The sequence below is a fragment of the Sminthopsis crassicaudata genome, chromosome 3 (genome assembly GCF_048593235.1).
Source record: "Sminthopsis crassicaudata isolate SCR6 chromosome 3, ASM4859323v1, whole genome shotgun sequence".
In the NCBI taxonomy this organism is placed as follows: Eukaryota; Metazoa; Chordata; class Mammalia; order Dasyuromorphia; family Dasyuridae; genus Sminthopsis; species Sminthopsis crassicaudata.
In genome coordinates, this window is record NC_133619.1 from 593,654,882 (window position 1) to 593,679,986 (window position 25,105).

The window sequence follows — 25,105 nt, forward strand, 5'->3', positions numbered from 1 at the left end:
TATAGTCTTGCAAAAGATATTTCCATATCAGCCATATTGCAAAAGACACCTTCTCTTAAGAAATAGTTAAGATTTGAGGTTAATGCTTAAAACAGCCCTCTTAACTCATGTTTGTGTGTAGCACTAAGATTACCATGACTCATCTTAGAATTTTAAAAACTTTCTTTTAACTTTTGCTGTTAGGTCTTTTTTTTTTTTTTTTTTTTTTTTTTCTGGCTAGGAGGACAAGCCAGTAAAAGAAAATAGTCATGTAGAAATTGAGGGAAGGCAGAGTAATAACAAGAAGGAGTGGTTAAGTATCAGATGCTGAATAGAGAGGAAGAGGACTGAGAATATGGCTATTTGGATTTGGCAACTAAGAGATCTTGGGTGACTTCAGGAAAGCTCTTTAATTGAGTAGTAAAAAGAAAATCCAGTTTGGACAAGAGTATGGCATAGTGAGTGGTGAGGTGGAGGATCGCTTCAGGCTTTCTGTACCTAAGATCTGAGATAGGTTGAGGAGTGGACAGGAGGATGGGGGAGAAGAGTATAGAAGTAGCCAGCATATTATCTGTCAAGATAGCCTTCATATGCATCCATATGACCATCCAATTATACTGTTTGCAGACTAGTTTTTCACTAGTACCCATCTGTTTCAGTTGAACTGACCTACTTTTTATTCCCCAATACACTATGAAAGTTTCCCCCATGAAGCCTTCCTTCCTGCTGTGAAAACATCCTTCTGTCGCATATAATTGCAACTGCAACATGACATCTACTGTTAAATCATTTTTATTTAGAGTCATGAAATGCTAAGAGCCGTGGAAGTGACTTTAGCCATTATAATCATGGCTTCCTGGCACTTATAAAAATTAAGAGACTTTAGAGATCCAAGCTCTTCATTTTGTAGGTGAAGAAATGCAGACAGAGAAGCAGAGAGCTTTTCCCACACAGCTCTTCGGTGGCAGGGCTGGATTTTTAAACCTCGGACTTGTGAGTCTTGAATCTGTTGTGTTTTTTTTCAGTAAGTCTTGCTGTTTTCAGAATTCTTGTATTAGTTTATTTGAAATGTAGTTCTCATCTCCTCAGCCAGATTATCCTTAGGATTTCTGTAGTCTATACTCCTTCCCCAAGTTCCTGGCATAAGTATTGTGTGATTGAAGGGAGGAAGTATAGTAGAGAATCATTTGTTTTCTCTTTCCCCATGGTTTTCCACTGTGCATTTCTCCATCATCAGGCTTGGAAGCATCTTCAGTACTAGAGAGATAGGAAAGATGTTTCTGTATGGTAGTGAGATTTTACATAAACAGTGTTTGTTTAAGGTATGGTTAAATCTGAAAACAGTGGTAGCCCTGAACTAGTCTTTATAAGGGAAAATCCTGAGAGTTGCTAAAAATATTTAATTAATATACATAAGTAAATACAAGCAATGAGCTTCCTTTGGCTAAAATACTATAAAGTTCAATGACACACTGAAAATACTATCTTCAAAGTCTGGCCTGGCTCTTGATAAGTGAACACATAATGCATTTCAGCTTCTGCTTGGGCTCTCATTAGGAGAGCATAGTCAGGTATAAGGGGGGGGTCACATGTAAAAGTAGACTGCTTGCAGAAAATATCTCAGGGCTACTGCTAACTCTGCTGGATTCCTGATTCATTGTAAGACTCAACCATGTGCCCGGATGGCAGCCTTTTTTTGGTACATATTGTCCATCTCTTGGCTTCTGCACACTGCACACTGCACTTTCACTCTCTATTCCAGACTGATTTACTCTAGAGACCAACTATGTCCTTGCTTTATTGTTACTGTTCTGCCTACCACTGGGCTGCAATAGTCCCACCCAGACTAATCACTGAAGAACTATAAAGCCATAAGATGAGAGATCTCATCTTAATTTTGGAGCAGTTTTTACATTGTCCCATGAGTCTTAGTAAACATAGTGGATTCATCAGATTGGTTGAATGTGGCCAGCATCCCTATTTCCTCTGGGTTGAAACAAACTACTCTGTTTGGTATTTAAAACCATATATTGTCTAGCCCTCACCTTTCTAGATGTTTCATATTATGCCCTCCCACATAGTCATCATTGCATTCCTATTAGACTGCTAACTAGCCATTCCCTGAATTCAGTATCCTTTCTCCTGTGCACCTCCAACTTCTTTTAACCTCAGCTTGAAGTCCTCTTCAAATCCCGTGACACATTGGTAACCTGGGGAGTCATAGCACCAGGAGACAGACCAGCAAGACACTTGAGCAGGAGTTCCTTGTAAAGGTTCCTAGTTTCCTTAGAACCAATGATTCATTTTTTTCAGTTTTATCTCAAACATTGTAATCTAATCTAATATCCAACATTTCATTGTGCCATATATTTACATGCTAGTTCTACATATGAGATTGTACTCATTTACTTAACTAAAAAATAGTTCGAGGAATGTCAGAATCATAGTTGCACTTGCAAGTATTTATTGTGTTTTTGTCAAGAAAAGGTGAAATAACTGGTTAAATAATTAATATTTATAATCAATTATAAATTAACTGATAATTTATCTGATAAAATAACTTGCTTTTGGGCAGAACCTTTTTGGGTACTGGAAATCTAAGGAGAATAACATATCTTTTATTCATTTGGGTTTCTTTGTAGTCAAAGTGCTAAGAAGGAAGTCTGGGACATCTGGAAAATACATTTTATTTCAGGTAGAAAGAGCAATGGGTCATGAGTGAGAACACCTAGTTTGACAGCCTGATTCTTATTTATGACTTGTTATCTTTTAGTCAATCCTTTGACCCTTGGGGTTTCAGATTCCCCTTTGTAAAGTTGGGGGTTGGACTATGAATCATTCATTAAGTCCTTACTATATTTACAGGGATAGGGACTGAAGGTAAAAATTTAATTATAAACATATTATTGTATAGGAGTTTACAGTCTGATTATGGGAGGGGCACATACCTACAAGTTATATTAGCGGCTTCTCAAATGCAGTATTTCCAAATTCATTTCTTAATCTCTAAAATTCAACTTTCTTCCTGACCTTCATTTTTCTATTAAAGACACTGCTATCTTTTCTGTTCATAACCTTAGAGTCATCTCTGATTTTTTTCCTTCCTCCTTGCTCCATGTCTGGTCAATTTTTGAGTTTTATCTAGTCTGTACCTCTGTAATGATCCCTTTTTCCCCCCTTAATTGCTTTTTATTTTCAAAATATATGCAGATAGTTTTTAACACCTTGTTCCAAACTTTTCTCCCTTTCAGTATATATTAAACAGGTATAGTTCTTCTGTATATATTTCCACATTTATCATGCTGCACCAGAAAAAGAGATCAAAAAGAAAAAAAAAAAATGAGACAGGGAAAAAAGCAAGCAAAAAAAAAAAAAAATAACGAAAAAGGTGAAAATAACTATGCTGTGTTCAACATTTAGTCTCCACAGTCCTCTTTCTGGATACAGATGGCTCTCTCTACATCACAAGTCTATTGTGATCCCCTTTTCTTTCCTCAAATAGCTATCACCCTGGTTCCTCCTTTGTCTAGAATATAATTTCTTCTCAACTCTTCTCCTCAGAATCAGTTTCCCTTAAGGGCCACTTCTCTGTGAAATTTTCTCTAATCATTTTAATCACTCCAGGTTTTAGTGTTCTCTCCCTCCCTCAGATTCCCTTGTCCTTTACTCATTTGTGTACCTAAAGATTCTCTTCCTTGCTCCCCTTTGCAAGCTCCTTAAGAACATTTTTTTTTGGTCATAACTCTTAGCTAGTATATTAAGTAGGAAGGCACTTAAAATTTATTCAATTAAATTTTATGACACAAAATATAATGGAAACTGTAAGAAGAAAATTATTCTTTCTCCTTAGGCTAGAGACATCACTTCATGGAGAAAGATACTCATGAGGTGGGTCTTGAAGGGAAGGAGGAGCTTCATCAGATTAGAATGGGAGGCAAGCCATTGCATGTATGGCAATGAACTAAGCAGAAGCCTAGAGATGGGAGAAGCCATTATCAAAGTATGAGAGGAAAGTAGAAAGGGAAGTTGGAAGAGATCAGTTTCTGGGAGCTTACATTTTATTCAGCAGATTTTCGGGACTTGTTCATTAGGGAAAGTCCTCAAGTTGTGTGAAAAGATTGGCTTGGAGCAGTTGGTAGCAGGAGAGATAAGGGGTAAATCCGTCACAGAACTCTGGTCAGAGGGACCAGGGAGCTGAGCCAAAACCCACATCATTTCTGGGTACATAGGCATACTTTATAAACCTGTCCATGTTCATCTTTCAGGAAACTTCTTAGAGGTTGTTCTCACATTTACATTTCAGGTACTTGTCACCATCTATGCTGACTACATCGCCCCTTTGTTTGATAAATTCATTCCTTTGCCTGAGGGAACCCTTAAAGAAGAAATTGAAGTGATGGCAAAGAATATTGACTTTCCTCTGACCAAGGTGTATGTTGTGGAAGGTAAGGCTTTACTGAGGGTAAGAAGTTCTGACTTAGAGCCTTTTTATTAAAGTTTTAAGATGTGTGTGAAGGAAAGTATAATATTTGTTTTTACAGTTAAGTGCTGAAATTTGGAAACTTGTTTTTTCTAAGAATGGGCATATAGAAGAACCCAGTGTTGTTAGGAAGTAGATATGTCCAAGACATTTTCACTATGTTGCTGTAAAATAGTTAATTCCCATTTTATAGATGAAGAAATTACATCTTAAATTAGTATTAACTTGCCCACCCCCACAACTGTTAGTGTTGACATCATGATTCAAATCTGTCTTTTGACTCTAAAACCTCTTTCTCTTGTATCATACTCTCTCAATTTCCAATAACAAGAAAATATATCATTTGATTCTCAAAATCCCTAAAGAAGGGAATATAGATATTATTATCCTCATTGTATAGAAGAAAAACTGAGGTCCAGAGAGGCTGCCATTTAACACAGTAAGCATAGCATATTTTATGTCTGTTTCTGTCCTTCACATGGAGAGAGTGGCAAGGTAACGCTTCACCAACTTGCCTGCTGATGAAACCTTGCACTGCCCTAGAACTGAGGACACAGGTCTAGGACCTTCGTGGGCAGAGCAGCCAGAGGCTTCACATCCTATTCAGATATACGAGCTGGGTACATTGCTTAATTTCTCTGGCCTTCAATTCTCTCATTTCTACAGTGAGAGAGTTGGACTTTGATAGCAAAGGTCTCTTTTAGCTCTAAATCTGTGATCCTCTCATCCTTGGGATATCAAGGCTCAGTGTACTCATTGTAGTAGGTGGCCATCTGCCAGTCATCTTCCTGTGACCATCATCTAAAGACCTGCCCAACTTGACCCCCTTGTATCCCTTCACATGCACTTATGGTACAGCCCAGTAAGCCTTTTCACTGTGTCTCATACGTGGTGTACCAGCTGGACTCTGTGCATGGAACACGTCCCAGCATTGCCTTTACCTTTTAAAGTCTCTGTCTTTCTCCAAGATTTAGCTCAAGTTCTTGCTGCATGAAGCCTTTCTTGATCCTCCAGCTGCTATGGTCAGTTGTTATGGGACCTCTCCCCATTTCCCCCATCATCTTGTGTCTATTTGGGAGGAAGGGGGGCGGGAAAGGGGAGAGATTAGGTTTGCTCCTCCTGGGCTTGTATCCTTAGCTCTTGCCACAATGCCTGTCACTACTTTTCTTATCATGATCACACCACAACTAACATTTTGCAGTTGTTCCGTGAAAGGGTATGCATAGTTTGAAAACTTTTTGAGCATAGTTCCAAATTGCTCTCCAGAATGGTTGGATCCATTCCCAATTCCACCAACAATGCATCAGTGTCCCAGTTTTCCCACATCTCCTCCAACATTCATCATTATCTTTTCCTGTCATCTTAGCCAATCTAAGAGGTCTGCAGTGGTATCTCAAGAGTTGTCTTAATTTGCATTTTTCTGATCAATAGTGATTTGGAGCACCTCAAAGGAGTATGTTTAAATTTAATTTTTTTTTTTTTAAGAACATAGTATAATGTTTCCGAGAGAATTTGAACCCTGCTTACTTTAGTACTTACTGTGCAACAGATATCTGTTGAATTTCTGCTATGTGTTCAGTATTGTGACAAAACAAATATTGAATGTTCTGCTCTTTAAGAAGTTTATCATATAATTGAGGAGAAGAAACTCATGTGAAAATCATGCCTAAGCATTGATTTGTGTGAAGCATTCACAAAGCAACACAAGAAGATAGGTAGTAATGGATCACATGGTAGGAGGACTGTAGGAATTCAGAACAGTCACCCCTGGGGACCCTGGAGAGAAAGCTTCACGGAGAAGGATGGGCCAGGCTAAATGAGAAGGACGGGCTGGGCTAAATGAGAAGGACATTCCAGCAAAGAGAGCAGCACAAGAAGTCCTGGAGGTGGGAGTGAGCAGTGCTTGCCGTCAGGCGTCCATCCCTCCTGGCCCTCACTCTAGGCCTCGTTCCTCTTTAGAGGGCCATCTGCAGTCTGTCTGCCTACTGATAGCACTGCTCCAATTACTGTGCATACTCCCTATCCAACAACTCCTCTTCTCTCTTTTTGATGGTTCTTCATCTGGGATAACTGAGCCCACGAGGCCGGGTGTTACTAGCATCTCTTTGTAGATGATTTTCAGTTTTATTTTTCCAGCTCAGACCTATCTTTCCTCCAAACTCTCCCCTCTTTCTAATTTGTCTATTACTGTTGAGTTCCCTACTTCTGCCATCCAAGTGTCATCTTTGATTCCTTCATCTCTCACCTCCTATGTCTAAGTCAAGTTGTGTCATTTGTACTTTGTCATATCTCTTTATCTTTATGAATATATTTTTATATTCAGAGACTTGTAGTCCTCTGAAACTGCCATCACCTTGATGCAGGTCCAGAAGACCTTATACCTAGACTTTTGCCTTAACTGCTAATGGATTTTTCCGCTACAAGACTACCCATTCCACTCCATCCTCCATTTCCTGTCAGAGTGATCTTCCTAAAGTGCAGTTTTGGTCTTGTCATCTCCCTACTCAGTCAGTGCAGGTGGCTCCATTTTTCTTCCTCTAATAAAACATCCTCCCTTTCTTTGACTTATAAAGTCCTTTATACCCTGGTCCCTGTCTTCCTTTCCAGCCTTCTTGTCCCTCAATTAGAATATATCCTGTAATATAACCTTGTAATCTACATTTAGGACTTTAGAAAGTCCACAATGACTGTGAATACTCTTCCACCAGTATTGATCATAAACTGATTGTCAGGAATTTCCTGACCTGTGGCCTAGAAAACTCATCACCTTTTGGTGGTGAAACTTTTTTTTTTTCAATGTGTTGATTTAAATTCATTCTCCTTAGATCTTTTTCTGGATGCAGATGGTATTTTCTGTCCAAAGTCTATTGGGATTGCTTTGGATCACTGAAACACTGAGAAGAATCAAGTCTGTGTCATAGTTGATTATCATACATTCTTGCTGTTATTGTGTACAATGTATCCCCAGTTTTGCTTGTTTTGCTCAGCAACGGTTCATGTAAATCTCTTCAGGCCTTTCTATAATCATAATCTTTTTTTTATAGAACAACAATCATTGGGGCAGCTAGGTGGCACAGTGGATAGAGCACCAGCCTTGAATTCAGGAGGACCCAAGTTCAAATTTGGTCTCAGACACTTAACACTTCCTAGCTGTGTGACCCTGGGCAAGTCACTTAACCCCAGCCTCGGGGGGGGGGGGGAAAGAACAATAATCATTACCTTCATATATCACAATTTGTTCAGCCATTCCCCAACTGATGGGCATCCACTCATGTTCCAATTCTTTGCCATTACAAACATGTATGCACATGTAGGCCCTTTTCCCTTTTTTATGATCTCTTTGGGATACAGGCCCAGTAGAAACATTGCTAGACCAAAGGGTATGCACAGTTTGATAGCCTTTTGGGCTTAGTTTCAGATTGCTCTCCAGAATGGTTGGATCATTTCACATCTCCACCATCTATATATTAGTATCCCAAGTCATGAAACTTTAGATTGTGGTTTGGATTTAATCTAGAGAAGTCCCCTGGTAGGGCCTGACAGAGCTTGGTGCCCTGGCTTGGTGTGTGAGAACCTAGGGTCATAGAAAATCTCATTAATGCCCATGCAACTTGTTGTTTAGGTTATGGAGCTCCCAGCTTTCACAGATGTTCCTGGACTCTGTCCTCCCCTACTTATATTAATTAATATTACTTAATTATCTTTTCATCTGTTAAGTAACCCTTTGGCTTCCACCTCACATGTTTCTGTAGCATGTGGGCAAGAAGTTAGAGGGCGTGGTGGATGGAGCTCTGGGCTTGGACTCAAGACCTAAGTTCATATAGTGCCTCAAATAGTAGTAGGGAAACCCATCTGTGTTTGTGTTGGCCTCCGTTTGTACATCTGTAAAATGAGACTAAGAAGCATGGCCTGCTGTGAGGAGCAAGAGATGACAGTGACAAAGTACTTTGCAGGCCTCTGTGTGCTACTGCATAAGACCTGGTCAGCAGCAGCCCTTCACCTGGACTGCCTTTTCTATAACAACCCACATGGGCCCTTTCTTAGAATCTGATGTTCAAATAGATGATCCAGGCTGGGCCTCTGCTCCTTGACAGGCTGGTCTCATGGCAGCCTGCACCCGTCTGCCAGGCCTTCCAGACTCCCCGCTGCTGGCCAAGGGTTGAGTATGGAGGTCACTGCCATGCCGTGTGACAAGTCATTGGAACAAGATTTGAAAGGAAGGTTATCATTGTCATCATTAGCAGGTTTGTTACATTTAAATACAACAGCAACAACCCTGATTGTGGGATCCTGAGCAAGCCCACTTGCTCCCTGACCAGAAGTACTCTCTAACATGCTGATGACATCAGTCTGACAGAATGAATGAACACCAAAGGTAATTCAGCATATGACAGAAATGTTAGCACTCCTCTGTTAATGACACTGGATAAAAGCAGGCAGTTTCAAGTCCCACAAGTTTAATGTCTGTCTTCTTGGACTCTCCCACTAGGATCAAAGCGCTCCTCCCACAGCAATGCTTACTTCTATGGCTTCTTCAAGAACAAGCGGATAGTTTTGTTTGACACACTTCTGGAAGAGTACTCCATGCCGAACAAAGAACCCCCAGAGGAGGGCTCCTTGGAGCCTCCCAGGGATGGAGAAGGGGAGAGCCCAGAACCAAAGGCCAAAGTCAGAGTGAGTTTGACTTTAACTCTAGTCTTCCACTGAAATATATATATATCCCCTGCTTAGAGAATATGCAAAGGTTCAGTGCCTGACTACTGCTTATTTAATCACCTCTTCTCCCTACTACTTGGGTTTCGAGACTACTTGGCCACGCGGCTTTGCTTTGCAAGGAACATGACACAGCCACAAACTCTTACTACCAAGTTGGGTTTCAAATAGAGATCCTGTGTTTTGGAGTGATGTCTTTGTCTTAAGACAAAGAACTGTCTGATTTTTTTGAAATGAGGGAGTTCTTGAAAACCACAGGAAGAGAAAATAAGTTCCTTCCTAAAAATTTCATTGAAACTGTGTCAGCCTAATATAATTAACATGATTATACATGTAGATCCTATTGGCTACAAGAGGGAGAAAAATTTAGAACTCAAAAATCTTTTTTTTTTTGTTTAGGTAATTTGGGTTAAATGACTTGCCCAGGATCACGTAACTAGGAAATGTTGTATCTGAAGCCAAATTTGAACTCAGATCCTGCTGAATTTATAAACCCAAAATCTTACAGAAAAGATTATAGAAAACTGTCTATATGTAATTGGAAAAAAGTAAATGCTATTAAGTGGAAAGACAGAGACTATGTCAGTACACAATGTGTGGGGAGAGCAATAGAATTAGTCAGTTTAGCTTAATCCTCAAGCCCAAGGTAGTGACTTAAACTGTCATCATTAGTATATAGAGGCAGCCTTAATTGGAATGTTTACAGGGGAGAAATAAGGGTACTAGTTCCCTAATTATTGTATTAGGTTAGACCCAGGTAAACTAACAAGCAAGGCATCCGGTAAAACATGAGTAGAGCATTAGGCCTCAAAGATCTGTGTCAGATCTCAGTTTCCTCAACTGTAAAATGGTGATGAGTAGAGGAATGTTGTGATGGTGAAATGAGATCTGATTTGTGAGACTCAATGCAGTGCCTGGCCTTTTATAGGTTCTGTATTAATGCTTGCTTCCTTACTTTCTCCCTGTAGTGCCAGATACTATTTTAATGCTAGGAATATAAAATACAAGCACTTGAGGCTTGGGGGCCCAGAAACCCATTTGACATTTCTCCTTAGGGTACTAAGAAACAGTGGAAGAAGTAGGATGTTGTGTCCTTGTGGCAGAGTTTTACTTTGCTAAGTCTGAGATAAAACCATCAGAAAACAGCCTGAGTCTTCCCCTTATTGTGTGGACAGGAGGCAAATTCCAAAATTAACTCCCTGTTATCGGTGAGTGAGACCAGAGTGCTTTGTGACCCAGGGGAGCCGGAGTACTCTACAGAATTAACTATCTATCTTTGCCTGTTTTTCTCCCCTGGTCCCATATATCCCAGCAAGAGAATCAAATGTTTTTTCTACATTTTTTTTCCTGCTGCTCAGGGCATCAGGGCAAACCAAAAGTGAAATTGGAAGTCCCATCCAAAAACTTGCTTCTCTAGAGAAAGACCTAACTTGTTAAAATGTTAAAAAAAAAAAAAAAAAAAAACCCAAAAAAAAACTAGGTATCTAATTGTTTATTTTTTAATTAACTTAAAATTTTATTTTTAATATTAGCAAAAATAGTAAAACAAAACTGAACTGGTAAGCCTCAGTTATGTATAGTTTGCTTTTCTTTTTAGGTTTATAATAATAAACCACCTCTTGCTTTCAAAGCTGTCTGGCTAGTCTATGCTTGGTTTTTTCCCCTCTCCATTTACATTCATACTTGTGTAATTTAGCTTTCATTCATAGTTGTGGACATATTACAAATGAAACCTTCTTTTAATATCTCTAACTCTATGAAGCAAGGATTTGATAATAGAGAAAGGAAATATTAGTAGCTCTAAATTCCATTTAGCTTAGCACGGTGCCTATTCTCTTCCCTTCCCATTTATTTGTTGCTACCAACATTCCTACTACATTGTGCTGCTACTTATCATAGGACATCTTTTCTGCCTTGAAAAATACTTGTTTTCACAATAGAAATCAGGGTCACAATAGTTTCTGGTTTCTTTGAGATGTTCCTCCAGGGTGAATCATGGAGGGGTTGGCCCAGCTGTAGCTCCTGGAAATCTATTATTCTCTGTATCACTTCTTTCATTTAAAATTTGGGAGATTGGGGCTCCCATTCTTCCTGATGAATGAATCCCATACTCTTCCTCTTTTGTTATAGTCCAGAACCTCTCCTGCTTGGCTCGGTTGTTAAAAAGAAGAGGTTTATTTCTAGTAGTTGCCTTTTACTCTTCCCCTTAGCTCTTTTTGGGGGAACTCTTCTTGAGTCTTTTCTCGAGTTAGTCTAGTCTTCCAAAACTTATGTCTCTGAAGACCATGGAACACCAAGGTACCATGAGGAAGCATTAGAGGAAGACATGAAGAATTTAAGAAATGGTCCAGTTCTGCCTGGGTTTGCCCTTGCACACTACATCTCAGACTTTTCTACATCATCTGGCTTTCCTAAGTCCCCTGAAAGGAGGGTGGGGGGTGGGAATGCTACACCTAAGCTATCCTGGCCAAGGACATATTCCTAAGGTACGCAGAGACCTTATTCTAAATAGACATTGAACCAGTAGCTAGTCTTTGAGCCCACTGTTTCTTTTATTTCCATTCCTACCCACTTGTACTCTTCTGTAGCCTCTGTGCTTTATCTTATCCACAAAAGTAACACAAGAAACTTCATCAAGTGCTTAGCAAAAAGAAAGGTAACCAATTTCTGTAGCATTCCCTTGATTTCCCAATTTAGTCATTCTCTCAAAAAGGGAAATGAAGTTAGTCTTGTATGACCTGTTCTTGATAAATCTCTGCTTCTTCTCATGGTGACTGCTTCTTTTTCTAGATGTTCATTAATTCTGAGCCATCTTTGAAGTCTTACCACAAATGCTTAGACTTCCTCGCTAGTGCCAGGTTATGTGTCATGGACTCTCCTGGAGCAATCTGACTTTAGATTCTGCCTCCATCTCCTAATTGTGGTATCATGAGCAAGTTACTTAGTCTCTCTGAACTTCAGTTTCTTTATCTGCAAGGTGGGGATAACAACACCAATCACTGCCCCCCTTATAAGATTAAGCATGAACATGCTTTGTAACCAAATGTTAAAGCTTTATTTATGTAGGTTGGTGATGATATATTATAATTCTCTACATCTTATTCTTTTGCCAGATTATAAAAGTTCTGTGAAGGCAGTGACTCTGTCTCACTTAATTTTGCTTTCTCTTAGCCCCTGGTGTATGCATGCTTTGTACAAATCAGGCACTCAATAATAGCAGTTATTTATTACTTGTAAACCACTGCTAGGGTTCATCAGTAAGTATATGTTGAACAAAAGATTGAATATGTGGATGGACAAATGTTGCCAAGTATGAAGAAGTCTAAGATAAAGGAATGACCCTTCTTTGCCTGCCTCTTGGGAATTCAAAAGGATTGTCATGAGTATGAGCTAAGCTTGATGAGACTCTCTTTTGGCTATATTCATGCTGTTGATTCAGCAGATATTCCTAAAAATAGATTTTAAACTGATTATTATTATTTTTTAACTCAGAATAAGAAACAAGGCTGTAAAAATGAAGAGGTTCTTGCTGTTCTTGGCCATGAACTGGGACACTGGAAGTTAGGCCACACGGTCAAAAATATTGTTATCAGTCAGGTGAGTGTGTGAATATTCTGGTTTGCTTAGAAGACCTGTTTTTCCAGGTTCTCTGCTACTCAGTACAATTCAAATAGCTATTTGTACTTTCCTCATAAACAAGTAATCCTTTGTTATATCTATAATTTTTTTCTGACCTGAACTGATTCACCTCTCTTTGAAAGCCTGGTGATCCTCTGCTTTTGGAAATTTACTATATAGAATTAATGCAGCCACCCTTTCAACTTTATCCTGTTGTTGCTTGGAACTCCTGGACAATACCCCGGCCTCCCAGATATCAGGGATTTACAGTTATCTGCTACCATACCTTACTGGCTCTAGAATATTTGGGTCTTCATTCCAAAGTTGAATTCATAAGATTTAAAATTGGAATGGACTTTAGAGATCCATAGTCTTAAAGATTCTTAACCTGGGGTCTAGGAATTTAATATTTTTTATAACTTTCAGTATCATTGGTTTTTCTTTGTAATCCTATATATTTTATTCTTATACTTCAAACCAACCAACCAACCTACTATTCTAAGGAGGGTTCCATAAGCTTCACCAGACTGCTGATGGATGTCATGACACAAATCTGAGAATCAGTATATTTAGGTTCAAATGTTGACTTTGTAATAGTTTTCTCTGTGATTTTTGGAATGTGTGTCTCTTTCCTCCCCTATAAAGTGAGAATACTGAGACTTTTTCATTGGATCATTGTGTATGGATCAGGTAGAATCATGGATATAAAACCCTTTTTGATCTCTGAAGTGCTGTGAACATTTTAGCTATTTGTTAAGAATATCTCCAAACACAGAATTGGGGTGAGCATTACCTACATACCTACAGTCTGTTTTTCCCTTCCTGTCTAAGGCAGAAGTGAAACCAAGTGTCTGGCAGTTTCTATAATCACATTTAATGTCATTCTTAAAATGAGAGTATGTAGTAGAATTTAAAAATAAAAACCATGCTGTTGAATGTTGCCCTGTGCTGGGATCATTCCAACCATAACTTGGTATGTATGTCTCTTTCATTTCAGATGAATTCTTTCCTTTGTTTTTTCTTATTTGCCATATTAATTGGTCGAAAAGAACTCTTTGCTGCATTTGGCTTTTATGATACTCAACCTACTCTGATTGGACTAATGATCATCTTCCAGTTTATTTTTTCACCTTACAATGAGGTAAAGTATGGTCTTTTAATTGTGTTCATATAATTTGCTAAAAATTGGACCTCTCGGGCAATCTTTGAAATATTTCCCTATTCGTCATGGAAGGCCTTGAAAGCTAATCTATGTTTATTCAACACATGGATTAAATGAGTAGGACAAGGAAGATGATTTTAGTTTGTCAGGTTTTCAAGAGGCTCTTTTTATTGTAGTTGGAGTGTCTGGATTGCGAGCAGAACAGACTCCCACCTGGACCAAAGTAGTTACTAGATGCTGACTGGCACTAAGCATAAAAAAAGACAGTACAATGATGGGTAAATTTGAGAAAAGACAAAATGTGGGTACAGGTAGGACACCGGGGTAGCCAAAGGTCCTACCCTTTTGGTCAAGAAGGAAACTCTTCAGAGTAACTTTTAAACCTTTGGAAAGGGGTCAAGGAACCTTTAGCAACTGGGAGGAAGTTAAGATCAGGACTGAGAGGCAGGCCTTCATATAGCTTTTAGCTTTCTGGAAAGAAGAGAAATTGTTCCCCAAAAGAAGCTCGCAAACTGGGGAACATTGGCTGAAGAGGGCCAAATGTGGATCCAGCTCCCCGAGTCCATTCCCCTTCTGAGAAGATGAGGGACCTGCCCCCACAATTAGACAGCAGTAGCAAGCTGGGATCTAGTCCGTGTTGTGGTCACTGTGCTGCAGGATGATAAGCTGAAAGTGTTGGGGGTAAAGAACATAATCTGGGGGGGGGCATCCCTGATATCTTGACTGGTAGCACTTGAGGCAAGATGTCTCAGCAACTAGTTGCTGGCTAGTAAAGCGGGCTCCTGAGGGTTAGAGGCAAGCCAGCTCTGCGGTCAACATTATTTCCACCATACATAGCTGCATCTATAATCTGATAGGTTTTAGATCTTTTGGATGGACCCTGATATTTGGCATCAGTCTATATAAACCTTATTGTTAGTTTAGAACTGGAATGATTTACTCTGAGAAAAAGGAGTCTCTTTTTTTTTTTCTCATGTTAAACATAATAGAAATATATGTTAAATCCAATATATGCATACATATTTACATTGAAAAAAATAATATATCATGGAAAGGACCCTGCATTTTACATCACAACCTGATGCTTACTACTTCTGTGACACTAGGTAAATCATTTTCATGTCCCATCTGGGAAATGACGGGGCGGGAGAAGAGATGTTCTCAAATGTAAGATTATCATTACTTTATAAAGATACCCCATTAAAATTCCAGATCCTTGAATTTCACTGATTTTTATTCAGGCCTGTTTGCCTCAGATCCCCCCATTATTACTTCCTTTGTGATCTCAACTTCACCAAATATTCAGTGAGAACAAAAGTCTTGCTTTTCAATAACCTTTTCTTTCACTTCCCTTTCTTTCCCTCAGGTACTTTCTTTTTGTCTCACAATACTGAGTCGAAGATTTGAGTTCCAAGCAGATGCATTTGCCAAGAAACTTGGGAAAGCTAAAGACCTATACTCAGCACTGATCAAACTAAACAAAGACAACTTGGGATTTCCTGTTTCTGACTGGTTATTTTCAATGTGGCATTATTCCCATCCTCCACTACTAGAGAGACTTCAAGCTTTACAGGATTCAAAACAAGACTGAGATGCCCAGGGTCTGTGCTTGAAGACAAGTTTCTGAAAGTTTCCATCCTGGCAGCATGTTCTAGCTCTTAATGTTTTTACCTTTTTTTTTTTTTTTTTTTTTTCAAAGAGAAGAATTAAGTGGAGGTGGGTACCCCAATTTAAATGAATTTAGAGCCCATTTTAAACTGATTGGAATAATCAATTGTTTTAAAAGGGACAACACTGGATGAGCTTTAAAAACATAATGTAAATATAAAGGTATTTTTACTTTACTTTTGATGATATAATTTACCCCCTTCATCTTCATACCTGTAATTGAATCTGCCCATTGAGTACTTTGGGCAAATCTTTGGAGGAGATGTCCCTTCCTCTGAAGCCTTTCTATAGAACTGACACCATGGTCCCAAATCATTGTGCTCACACCAAATTTGAATTTTTAAATAGTTAAAATTGTTCATATTTAATCTGACTGACCAATCAGTGTTTTAAATAATGAGGAAGGTATTTATCAGTACAGTTGGCATTGTTCTGATGAAATATGGTTATAAATGTGCTTCTGACTTCTGTTCCTATATCCACATTTAGGTGGAACATATATAGGTGTTCCTATTTTCACAATTAGGTGTTTATTGTTGTTTTATTGGGTTTTATTCATCGGGATCTATTTCACAATATAGAAAGTTACAGTTGACAAAAGATTTAATGTCATTGGGGCAAAGCCATGTACCATGTTAGGCAAATCAGTAGTATTTTTCAAAATTCTTTAGCTTTTTTGAATTTGTAATTCCTTTTTATCCCTGACTTCAGTAAGGAAAGCTATGTAATCCTCTTTTGGGCAGAAACAGCCATATTATGCAGATTTAAATATCTATACTAGGAACAGAATTTGGAGAGGAGAGGATAGAATAGGATTTTTAGAACCTCTCATCCTCCCCCAAGATGACAGGTTTCTTTTTGCATTTAGGTGAAACTCTCTGAAAACAGTAAAAACTAAAAAGTAGTGCCTGTTTTGAGAAAACTTTCTTTATTTAGATTCCCCACTCCCCTTCTCATGGAAATAATCAATATGAATCACACCTTAGCATCCACTTAGATCAGTTGTAGTAGTTGTCAATGGCCGAGCTGTTTTTATTTCAAAGTAATCCTCCCACTCAGAGGTTCCTTTTGACATTTTAAAAGAAATGTGTATGGGATTACCTTACACTTATGTATATTGCCTGAGGAAGCCCTAAGTTTTTGTGTCTAGTCGCCTCTTTAGTACATCTGCATTCTGGATATTTGCTCCAAATAGGAATGGGACCAGCCTTCAGATTTCTGTCAGTAAAACTTTGCACAGCTGAGGTTTGAGGTGACGTCTTCGCAAGAAAATATGATTGAAGTCAGTATCTCTGTTGTTACGCATTACTTATTTGTTAAGCAGAAAGCGAGTGGGCTGCTTCTATGGTTTTATTCCTCTAGTCTCCCTTATCCCCTTTCTCTTCCTTCTCAGTGACATGGCTTTCCCTTCTTCCTGTGCCTTTAAACTCACATTTAAATCCAGCACAAGTCAACATTAAAAATTGCCAATGGAAAGTTATATATTCTATCTTTAATTTATTGAAAGGGCTTTATATTTTATCCACCTCCCAGACTTAAGTCTCTGCACTGCTGTGAAGAGGTGACTGCTATAGGAAGAGAAGCAATGGCCCTCCAGGGTTTATACCCTTGAGGTTGTCTCTAGCCCCTGTTCCTTGGTATAGTCTTCCTCTGTAAATTCTTTTTACTTGGCTCAGCCTGTACTTGTCTTAGCTTTCATGCAGTGCAAATGATTGTGAGCCTGACTGCTTTCAAATCAAACTTACTAATTAGTGTCTCCACTCAGAACCACTTCATTCTGCCCTCTTGGAAGCCAAATTAAGCTTTTTAGATGTTTTGATCATGTTATTCTCCTGCTGTTATATAGTGAGAATTGAGTTGGTCAAGACTTGTAAAAGAGATTTTTGCAGGCAGCAGAAGTCAAAGCAGTTAAGGGATGCAGTCTAGGGAATTAAGCTAATTAAATGTTAAGTGCCTGCTGTACAAACGATTGCTAAAGCATTATGGTAGCTGCTAGGAATATAAATATTTTTTAAAATAGTATACCTCCAAGAAGTTTATTTTCTACTAGACAGATACAAGTAGTATAGAGATAAATATATTACAAGTTAATGTGTGGTGACTGCAAAAGAGAGACCCAAGAAGAGGAGAATACTTGTACCTGCCCTGGAGAAGGTAAAATGAAAGGAGGCTTCATAGAGAAGCTGTTCTGTGAGCTGAGTTCTGAAGGAATGTAAGCCTTCAGGAAACAAGAAATGAAGATGAAGTACAATGGGGGACGGGCCTGCATGCAGGTACAAGATGGTGAATTCAGAGAATAGCTAAGTCACTGGGCCAGGCTGTAATATAGGTTACAAAAGGAATTCATGTAATAAGTTTGGGAGAGAAGGCAGATTGAACCCTTAAATGTCAAACAGGCTCGAAGGAATGATTTTACTCTAGTGAAGATAGAAAGACCCCCAAGAGTTTTGAGGTATGCTCATTCCCCAGTAGGATGATTTGTGTCATCTCTGGAGGATGGACTGTGGATAATAATGGGTACAACTACTGTAGTGACAGTTAACAGAGTGAAATGTAGAAGTGCAAGAGGTGTTTTAGAGGTGAAAATGAGAGGAATTCACAGCCAATAAATGGAAGGAAGGGGAGAGTCTGAGGTTATGAGCTTGGATGAGAGTTCTGACAGCTTGAATTGTGTTCCAAGCTGAGCTTGCTGCACTTACATTCAGGTGGAGATGACCATCAGCATTTGTAGATGAGGAAATTGAGATCACATAGAGATAAGGATTTTAAAAAAACAACACAGGAGCAATGAGATTGCCAGAGGGTAGATATCTTAAATCTTACAGCAGGAATTATAACCCACTGAGGATAAATTTCAGAGTGTTCTAGAAGTTGAATAAAGGGAGAAAATACATCTTCATTTTCATTGAAATTTAGCATTTCATTAAGAAGGTATGTAACAAACACTCTGAGAAGGGTTTATTGGTCTCCTTGGGTTTATAGAGGAATCAATAGCATAAAAATAGAGACAAGCAAAGAAAACCCAGGCCAGAGCTATGGATACTATTGCTCAGGTGGTGGAATGTGTTGGATAACTGGGAAGAGGAAATGAAGCAGTGGTCAGCTAGGTTAAGAGGAGAGTCATAAAAGAGCACTCTCAAAAAACTATCTAGAAATAAAGATTTAAATTGACTTAAGTTTGGCAGACATCACTAGCAACATTTGGGGAAATAGTTTCAGTTGAATGGTGGAATCATGAATCACATTGCAAAGGATTCAGGAGAGTGAAAAGATGGAGAGGAAGCAACTCCAGAGATTTGTCAAAGCAAAAGAGGGATACCAGCCTGATTGAGGAGAAGGTAAGGTCAGGGGCAGTGTGTATGATATATTGCATTGGGCCCATCATCCAAAAGCTTATTGCTCAGAAGCAATTTAAACTCCATCCTTAAGATGGATTTCAAAGAGAATTACTTGGATCCCAGCCTTTCAGGATTTTATGATAGACCATACTGGTGCGAACTTGCAAGCATATAGTATACAACTGAAATTTAGAACTAGATCCTCCTGTCTTCAGCTGTAATATTATCCCCACAGCCTTCTTCATGTTTACTGAATCACTCCATCTTCTTCCCGTTCATTCAGTCTGTTCTCCCTTACCTGGCCTTCCCATTCAACTACTTAAGCATAACCACCATTCCCTAAGGTTTGCCCTGTACCTTACCTCTGAGTCCCTTCCCTCCCCCTCCCCCTCATCCCTACCCTGGCAGCATGACTGTACATGACATCTTGTTCAAGACCCCAGCTCAATCACTTTTCTTTTCTTTTCTTTTTTTTTTTTTTTCCTTCCATTTATCAGTTACATTTCTTTCGGAGTTTCTTCTCTTTAAATTTTCTTCCAAAATTTTGTATCTTACCTCATATGCATATGCACCTATCATGTATGTGTATTTTTTCCCAGTCTCCCCATTTAATTGAAAACTGGAGAGTAAAGATCCATTTTTTCCACTTTTGTATCCCCATTGCCTGCCATGGGGCTCTTTATTGTCATCACTTCAAAATGTGTTAAATTGAATAGAAATAGAAGTTTCTGATAAAACTTCTGATTGAAAGCTCACAAATACTTTATGGATAGCAGATCTCTTGGGGAAATACAGAATTTAAGATAGGCCATCCTCAAGGAGCTCGTTGTCTAGTAGGGAGTTCGGTTGCAAACACAAATTATAAAGTGTTGAATGATGAAAGCATTGGAGAGTTACCCAAGTGCTGTGCCAGTCTCAAGGGACAATTATCAAGGGAGTGGGAATCTAGTGAGATTTGCTGGAGGAGCTGATAATGAGTCAGGCCCTCACAGATACCAGTGATGACAGAGGAAGGGATGAGAAAGAAGAGCATGTTTAGAGCTAGATGGCACAGTGGATAGAGCTCTGGGCTTGGACACTGACTTGGGAAACCTAAGTTCAGATCCTGCCTTAGTCACTGATCCCAGGCAAGTTACTTAGCCTCTTTACCTTAATGTTTAAATTTGAGTTGGCAAGCCACTGAAGAGTTTTGAGCTAAGGCATAACATGTCCAGGCCTAGAATAGGAAAAAAAAAAAAATCTGGCAGTCGGACAAAGATAAGATTTTAGAGGAGAAACTTCTGTTTCAATAATTATAATGAAGACTTGAATGGCAATGGGAATAGGGAGTGGATATGGCGTTAAATTGGGGAATTACCTCTATAATGGTTAAAACTGGGAATAAATGAGAGCACAGTGAAATCCAGGGACAGGACTTTAAGGAACACCAAAGAGATTGTGCCATCTCTCATGCCGATATCCAGTGGGAAAGTGTGATTATCAATATTAAAAAAAGGGAAGCTAAGTAGTGCATGGATGGAGAATTGGCCCCTGAATCAAGTCAAATCCAGCCCCAGATACAAGCCTTGTGACTGGGCAGGTCACCTAACCCTCATTGTTTCCAAAAATGAACAGAAGTCAAGGAATCTCTTTTAAGGTTTTTTTTTTGGTTTTTTGGTAAGTCTTGTATCTGGCAATCAGGTGGTCATCAGGGACCATAGCAATTTCAGTAACTTCATGAGGGCAGAATTCCAAGGTGTTGAGAAGAGGGTAGGTAGTGAGGAAGTAAATGAACACATTGTAGACAGCATTCCCATTGCTAAGCAATTGAGGAAGGAATGCAATGGGATGTTAGCTAGATGATTAGGATGTAGGGAAGGCTATTCTTTCTTATTCAGGGAGGGCCACAATCCATAAGATGAAGCCAATAATGAGGAAGAGATTAAAGATTGATGAGAGAGAGGAATGACTGCTGGAGCAAGACCTTGGAGAGGAGGTGGTGGTAGGAAATAAGATTAGCTTTAGTGAATAGAGAAATATTCTAGAGAAGAGAAGTGATAATGTAAGGTTTAAGGAATGGAGGAAGAAGATTGAGAAAGCTTGTGTGAACTATCCCTTCATCTGAGTGTTAGCCCTTCTGCCTTTTTTATATATTTAATTTTATTACTCTCCCTAGCATCTTTATGCCTTTGTCCATTCAGGGCAAGGTTAATTTCTAGGCATTTGACTTCCTTTGGTCCATGATTAACAGCTTTGGGCCCAGAGATAACCACAACAGGCAAAACTGAGCCATTCTTACCTGGGTCATTGGCCCTCTTGTGCTGCTTTCAATCAGCAAGCATTTATTAGGTGCCTACTGTATGTCAGGTGCCATGTTAGACTGTAGAGACATAACTTTGTAGATAAAACTATCCCTGCTCTCAGAAGGTTTACATTTTGTTAGGGGAGACAATAAATGTGCTTTTATAAACATAGAGGCAAATGCAAATGGACCAAGCACAACGTAATTTTTATGGGGAAGGAAGCAGAAGCAATTTATGGAATCAGGAAAGGTCTCAGGGTATAAGATGTTGTCTAAGCTGAACTTTGAAGGAAGTGGGATTCAGAGATATGGAGGGAAGAGAAGAAAACTGCAGACATGAGGAAGAGCTAGTGCAAAGACTTGGATATGGATCTGGAAGATGCAGTCTTGTGTGTGAATAGCAGTAAGAAATCCAATTTAGAAGGCTGGATCAAAGAGTGTACAAAGGGAAAAGATGCATAATAAGTTGGAGCCTGCTTTGGAAAGGGCCTAGATTTCAAATCATATTTTGTCCCAAATTCACTTTTTTCCAGTATCACTTCATCAGCCTAAAGTTGAATCCTCATTTCATAAGTCAGGGAAATGCAACTCGGAGATCTTGCCCAAGATCACACAACAGGTGAATGGCAAAACAAATTTCCAACCTAATTATTGTTGTAATTAAAAAAACCAAAAAACTTCTAAGTTAGGAGAAGCTAGTGAGAGAACTCACTCGACCGATAATTAAAGTTGCCCAAATTAGACCATTGCTAGGACTCCTGAAGCACAGTTCATGACTTCCCTCTCTCCTCCTCCTCACAGTTTTATGGCTTCCTCTACCTCTCTGGCTGCACATAGACAGCATCTTTTGATCTTACCCTTGAAATTCCAATTCAGCCTTTTCTTCCATTCCCCTTCTTCCACTTTCACTCTCATAAATATGCCTTTTTATTCTCAGAGCTAAGGTTGATTACAGAATCACAGAGTTGAAAGAGCTAAGCAACTATCTAGTTCAACCTGCCCCCGAAAAAGAATTCTGGCTACCTGACAAGTGGTTATCTTTTGCTTGACGACTTCTGTGAAGGGAAGCTCACTACAGGAGTACTTCTGGTTTAGACAGCTCTAATGGTTAGGGATTTTTTGTTTCTTCCGTTTTCCTGACATTAAAGGCTAAGCTTTGCGTCGATGAACAGAAATCCATTGCTCCTGGTTCACTCCTCTGAGGCCAGTGTGTTGAATCCCTCTTCCATGTAGCAACCTTTTATAAATTAAAGCTAAGCTTCATAAACTGAAGGCTAAATTCTTTCAACCAGTCCACTAATGATACACACTCAAGGCCCTTCACCATTCCTGTTGCCCTCTGGACGTTCTGAAATTTATCATGTCCTCCCTAAAATGTGCTCAGAAATATACACAGATGTGATTTCTGCCTTTTTTAAGGAAGCATAAGGAGGCCACTATTACTTCTTCATAGAGTGTGTAGGGGGACATATGATACAAGAAGGCGGGAAAGACAGGAAGGACTTTGAATACCAAAGAGAATTTTTATATTTGATCTAGAAGTGTCCCAAATAGTCTCCATGATTTCATCTCTCACTTCATTCTAAGACTGGGGCTTTCTAAAGTGTGACCTCATATATCTTCAGTCTTTCCTTCAGCGGTTCCTTTCTGAGTGTGGAGAAACTGCTAATTCTAAAAATGCCTTTCCTCAACCCTTCTATCATCAATCAACTTCTGTCCCATCTACTGTCCTCATTCACTAATAACCTCTTTTTTATTTAATAATTTCCCTCTAATTACATGTAAAAACAATTTTTTAATTTTTTACCTGGAAAGACTTACATGTACTTATGAAAAATGAAGTGAGGAGAACAAGGAAAACATTGTACACAGTATCAGCAACATTTGCAAAAATTTATTTAGCAATTCTTAGCATTATAATGATCCAAGACAAATACTAATGATTCTTGATAGAAAACGCTGTCCAGTTTCAGAGAAAAAAAACTGTTAAAAGTCTGAATACAAGATCAAGGATACTATTTTCACTTTTTTTTTTCCTTTTGTTCTGTTTTTTTCACAGCATGAATAATTTGAATATATGTTTTATTTATTTTACCTCTATAATCTATATCAAATTGCTTAGTTTTAAGGAACGAGGATTTGAGGGAAGAAGAAAATTTGGAACTCGTAATTTTATGTGAAAAGATGAATCCTAAAATAGCTGTCTTTACATACAATTGGAAAAAATAAAGTTTTATTTTAAAAGAAAAATGCTTTAATTATTTTTTTTTTGCAAGAAAAAGATCTATGTGTACAAAAATGTTTGTAGCAGCCCTTTTTGTAGTGGCAAGAAATTGGAAACTGAGTGGATGCCCGTCATTTGGAGAATGGCTGAATAAGTTATTGTGTATGAATGGTGTGGAATATTATTGTTCTGAAAAAAATTTTTTGAGTTCCAAATTCTCTCACTGTTTCCTTCCCCTTCCCACCTGATTGAGAAGGTATGCAATTTGGTATAGATGATATAAGGCTTTCATGGTTAACTTTTGTCAAATACCTGATGCCTCTTCAACATCACCAGCTACTCTCTCCCTCCACCCCTAAGATCACCAAATCCAATAACCTTTTTTCGATCTTCAGCTTTCTTGACCACTGTATCCAATCTATACTGCTGACCATCTCCCCCCCCCCCCCCCCCCCACTAGATTCTCTCTCTTTACATGGCTTCCAGGATGCAGAATTTGAACTTTGGAAGGGACCTCAGTGGCCATCTAGCCCCATGTCCCGTGCTTTTAGTTTTGTGTCCCTTAATCCCATGCCTTTCCCTGAAATGTCTTCTCTCTTCCTTTTATCTGCTGGCTTTCTCTGAGTCTCAGTTTTCTCATTTGCAAATTGGAAATAAACAATCTAATGTGTCATAGTGGTGACTCTTTGAGTATAAACTGGATTAGGAGACCAGTGAGGTACTATTTAACTCAAATTCTGTGTCAATAATACCTGGTGCTGATGAGTCAAGTCAGAGCCCCAGAAATGTAATTAAGAACAAATCCAAGTTAAATTTTGTTCATTAAATTTAACAAAATGCAATACAATATAGAAATTTTAATTTATGATTTTTTGAGTTATATAATTCCTAGGCATGTGTTTCATCCCACTGCCTTCTAGTACCTATTTCATGAGATGAGGATGTGTAAGTGCTCTGTAAACCCAAAACAGGAACATCAGGTGCTTGTTTTCCCTTGGGTCTAGACCTGTAATTTCATTATTAGAGAAAAGAAACTCCCTTCACCAGGGAGCACCAATACCTGCTCTGCAGTTTAGAGTGGAAAGTTGCTGAGGGTCTTAGGTGGCTAAGTGACTTTGTTGGCCAGGGTTATAGAGTCAGAAATCAGATTTGAATCCAGGTCCTTCTGGCTATGAAGTGATCTCTCTCACTACTCCTCTGCCTCATTTGCCCCTCCAGATACTATAATAGTAATTCTTATTCATCCTTTAAAACCTAGCTCCCAAAATGACATCACTGTGTTAGAATCAAGTTACAGTGGGGCAGACCGTGGCCGACCAGAGCAATCCGAGCTCGGGACGCTCTGCCGCAGGTTGGACACAGATAGTCCTTGTGACTTCTCTAACTGTGCACCTCATGTTCCTTCTGAGCTAATTCAGTTCTGCGTTGCTCAGAGAGCACAGTCCCTTGTCTGATGGGGGCCCGCCGTGCTGGGCAGTCCTGTGCCAGCCTCTTCCATGTCATACAGCCTATTTAAAGTTCTTAAGAAAGACCTTGAGGGTCTGTTCGCCCTGTGTGAGTTCGCCATAAAATCATCGTTTTGGCAAGCATACATTTGGCACTTGCACAGTGTGGCCCGCCCAGCGGAGCTGCGCTCTCTGCA

General features: G+C 39.1%; 1 protein-coding gene across 2 annotated transcripts in view; it reads left to right on the forward strand.

Annotated features, from left to right (window-relative positions):
• The window catches only part of ZMPSTE24 (zinc metallopeptidase STE24), a 47,114-nt gene that overhangs the window by 19,789 nt on the left and 2,220 nt on the right, over nt 1-25,105 (forward strand). Inside the window, exons 6-10 of one of the 2 annotated variants that reach the window (XR_012488507.1) lie at nt 4,283-4,424; nt 8,949-9,133; nt 12,665-12,769; nt 13,788-13,931; nt 15,319-15,668. Coding sequence is in view for 1 of the 2 variants with exons in the window: in XM_074305260.1 (XP_074161361.1) it covers nt 4,283-4,424; nt 8,949-9,133; nt 12,665-12,769; nt 13,788-13,931; nt 15,319-15,543 (801 nt within the window). In the remaining variant the exon portion in view is untranslated. Of the gene's footprint in view, nt 1-4,282; nt 4,425-8,948; nt 9,134-12,664; nt 12,770-13,787; nt 13,932-15,318; nt 23,490-25,105 lie in introns of those variants that run through there. The other variant, XM_074305260.1, reaches the window with a different exon arrangement.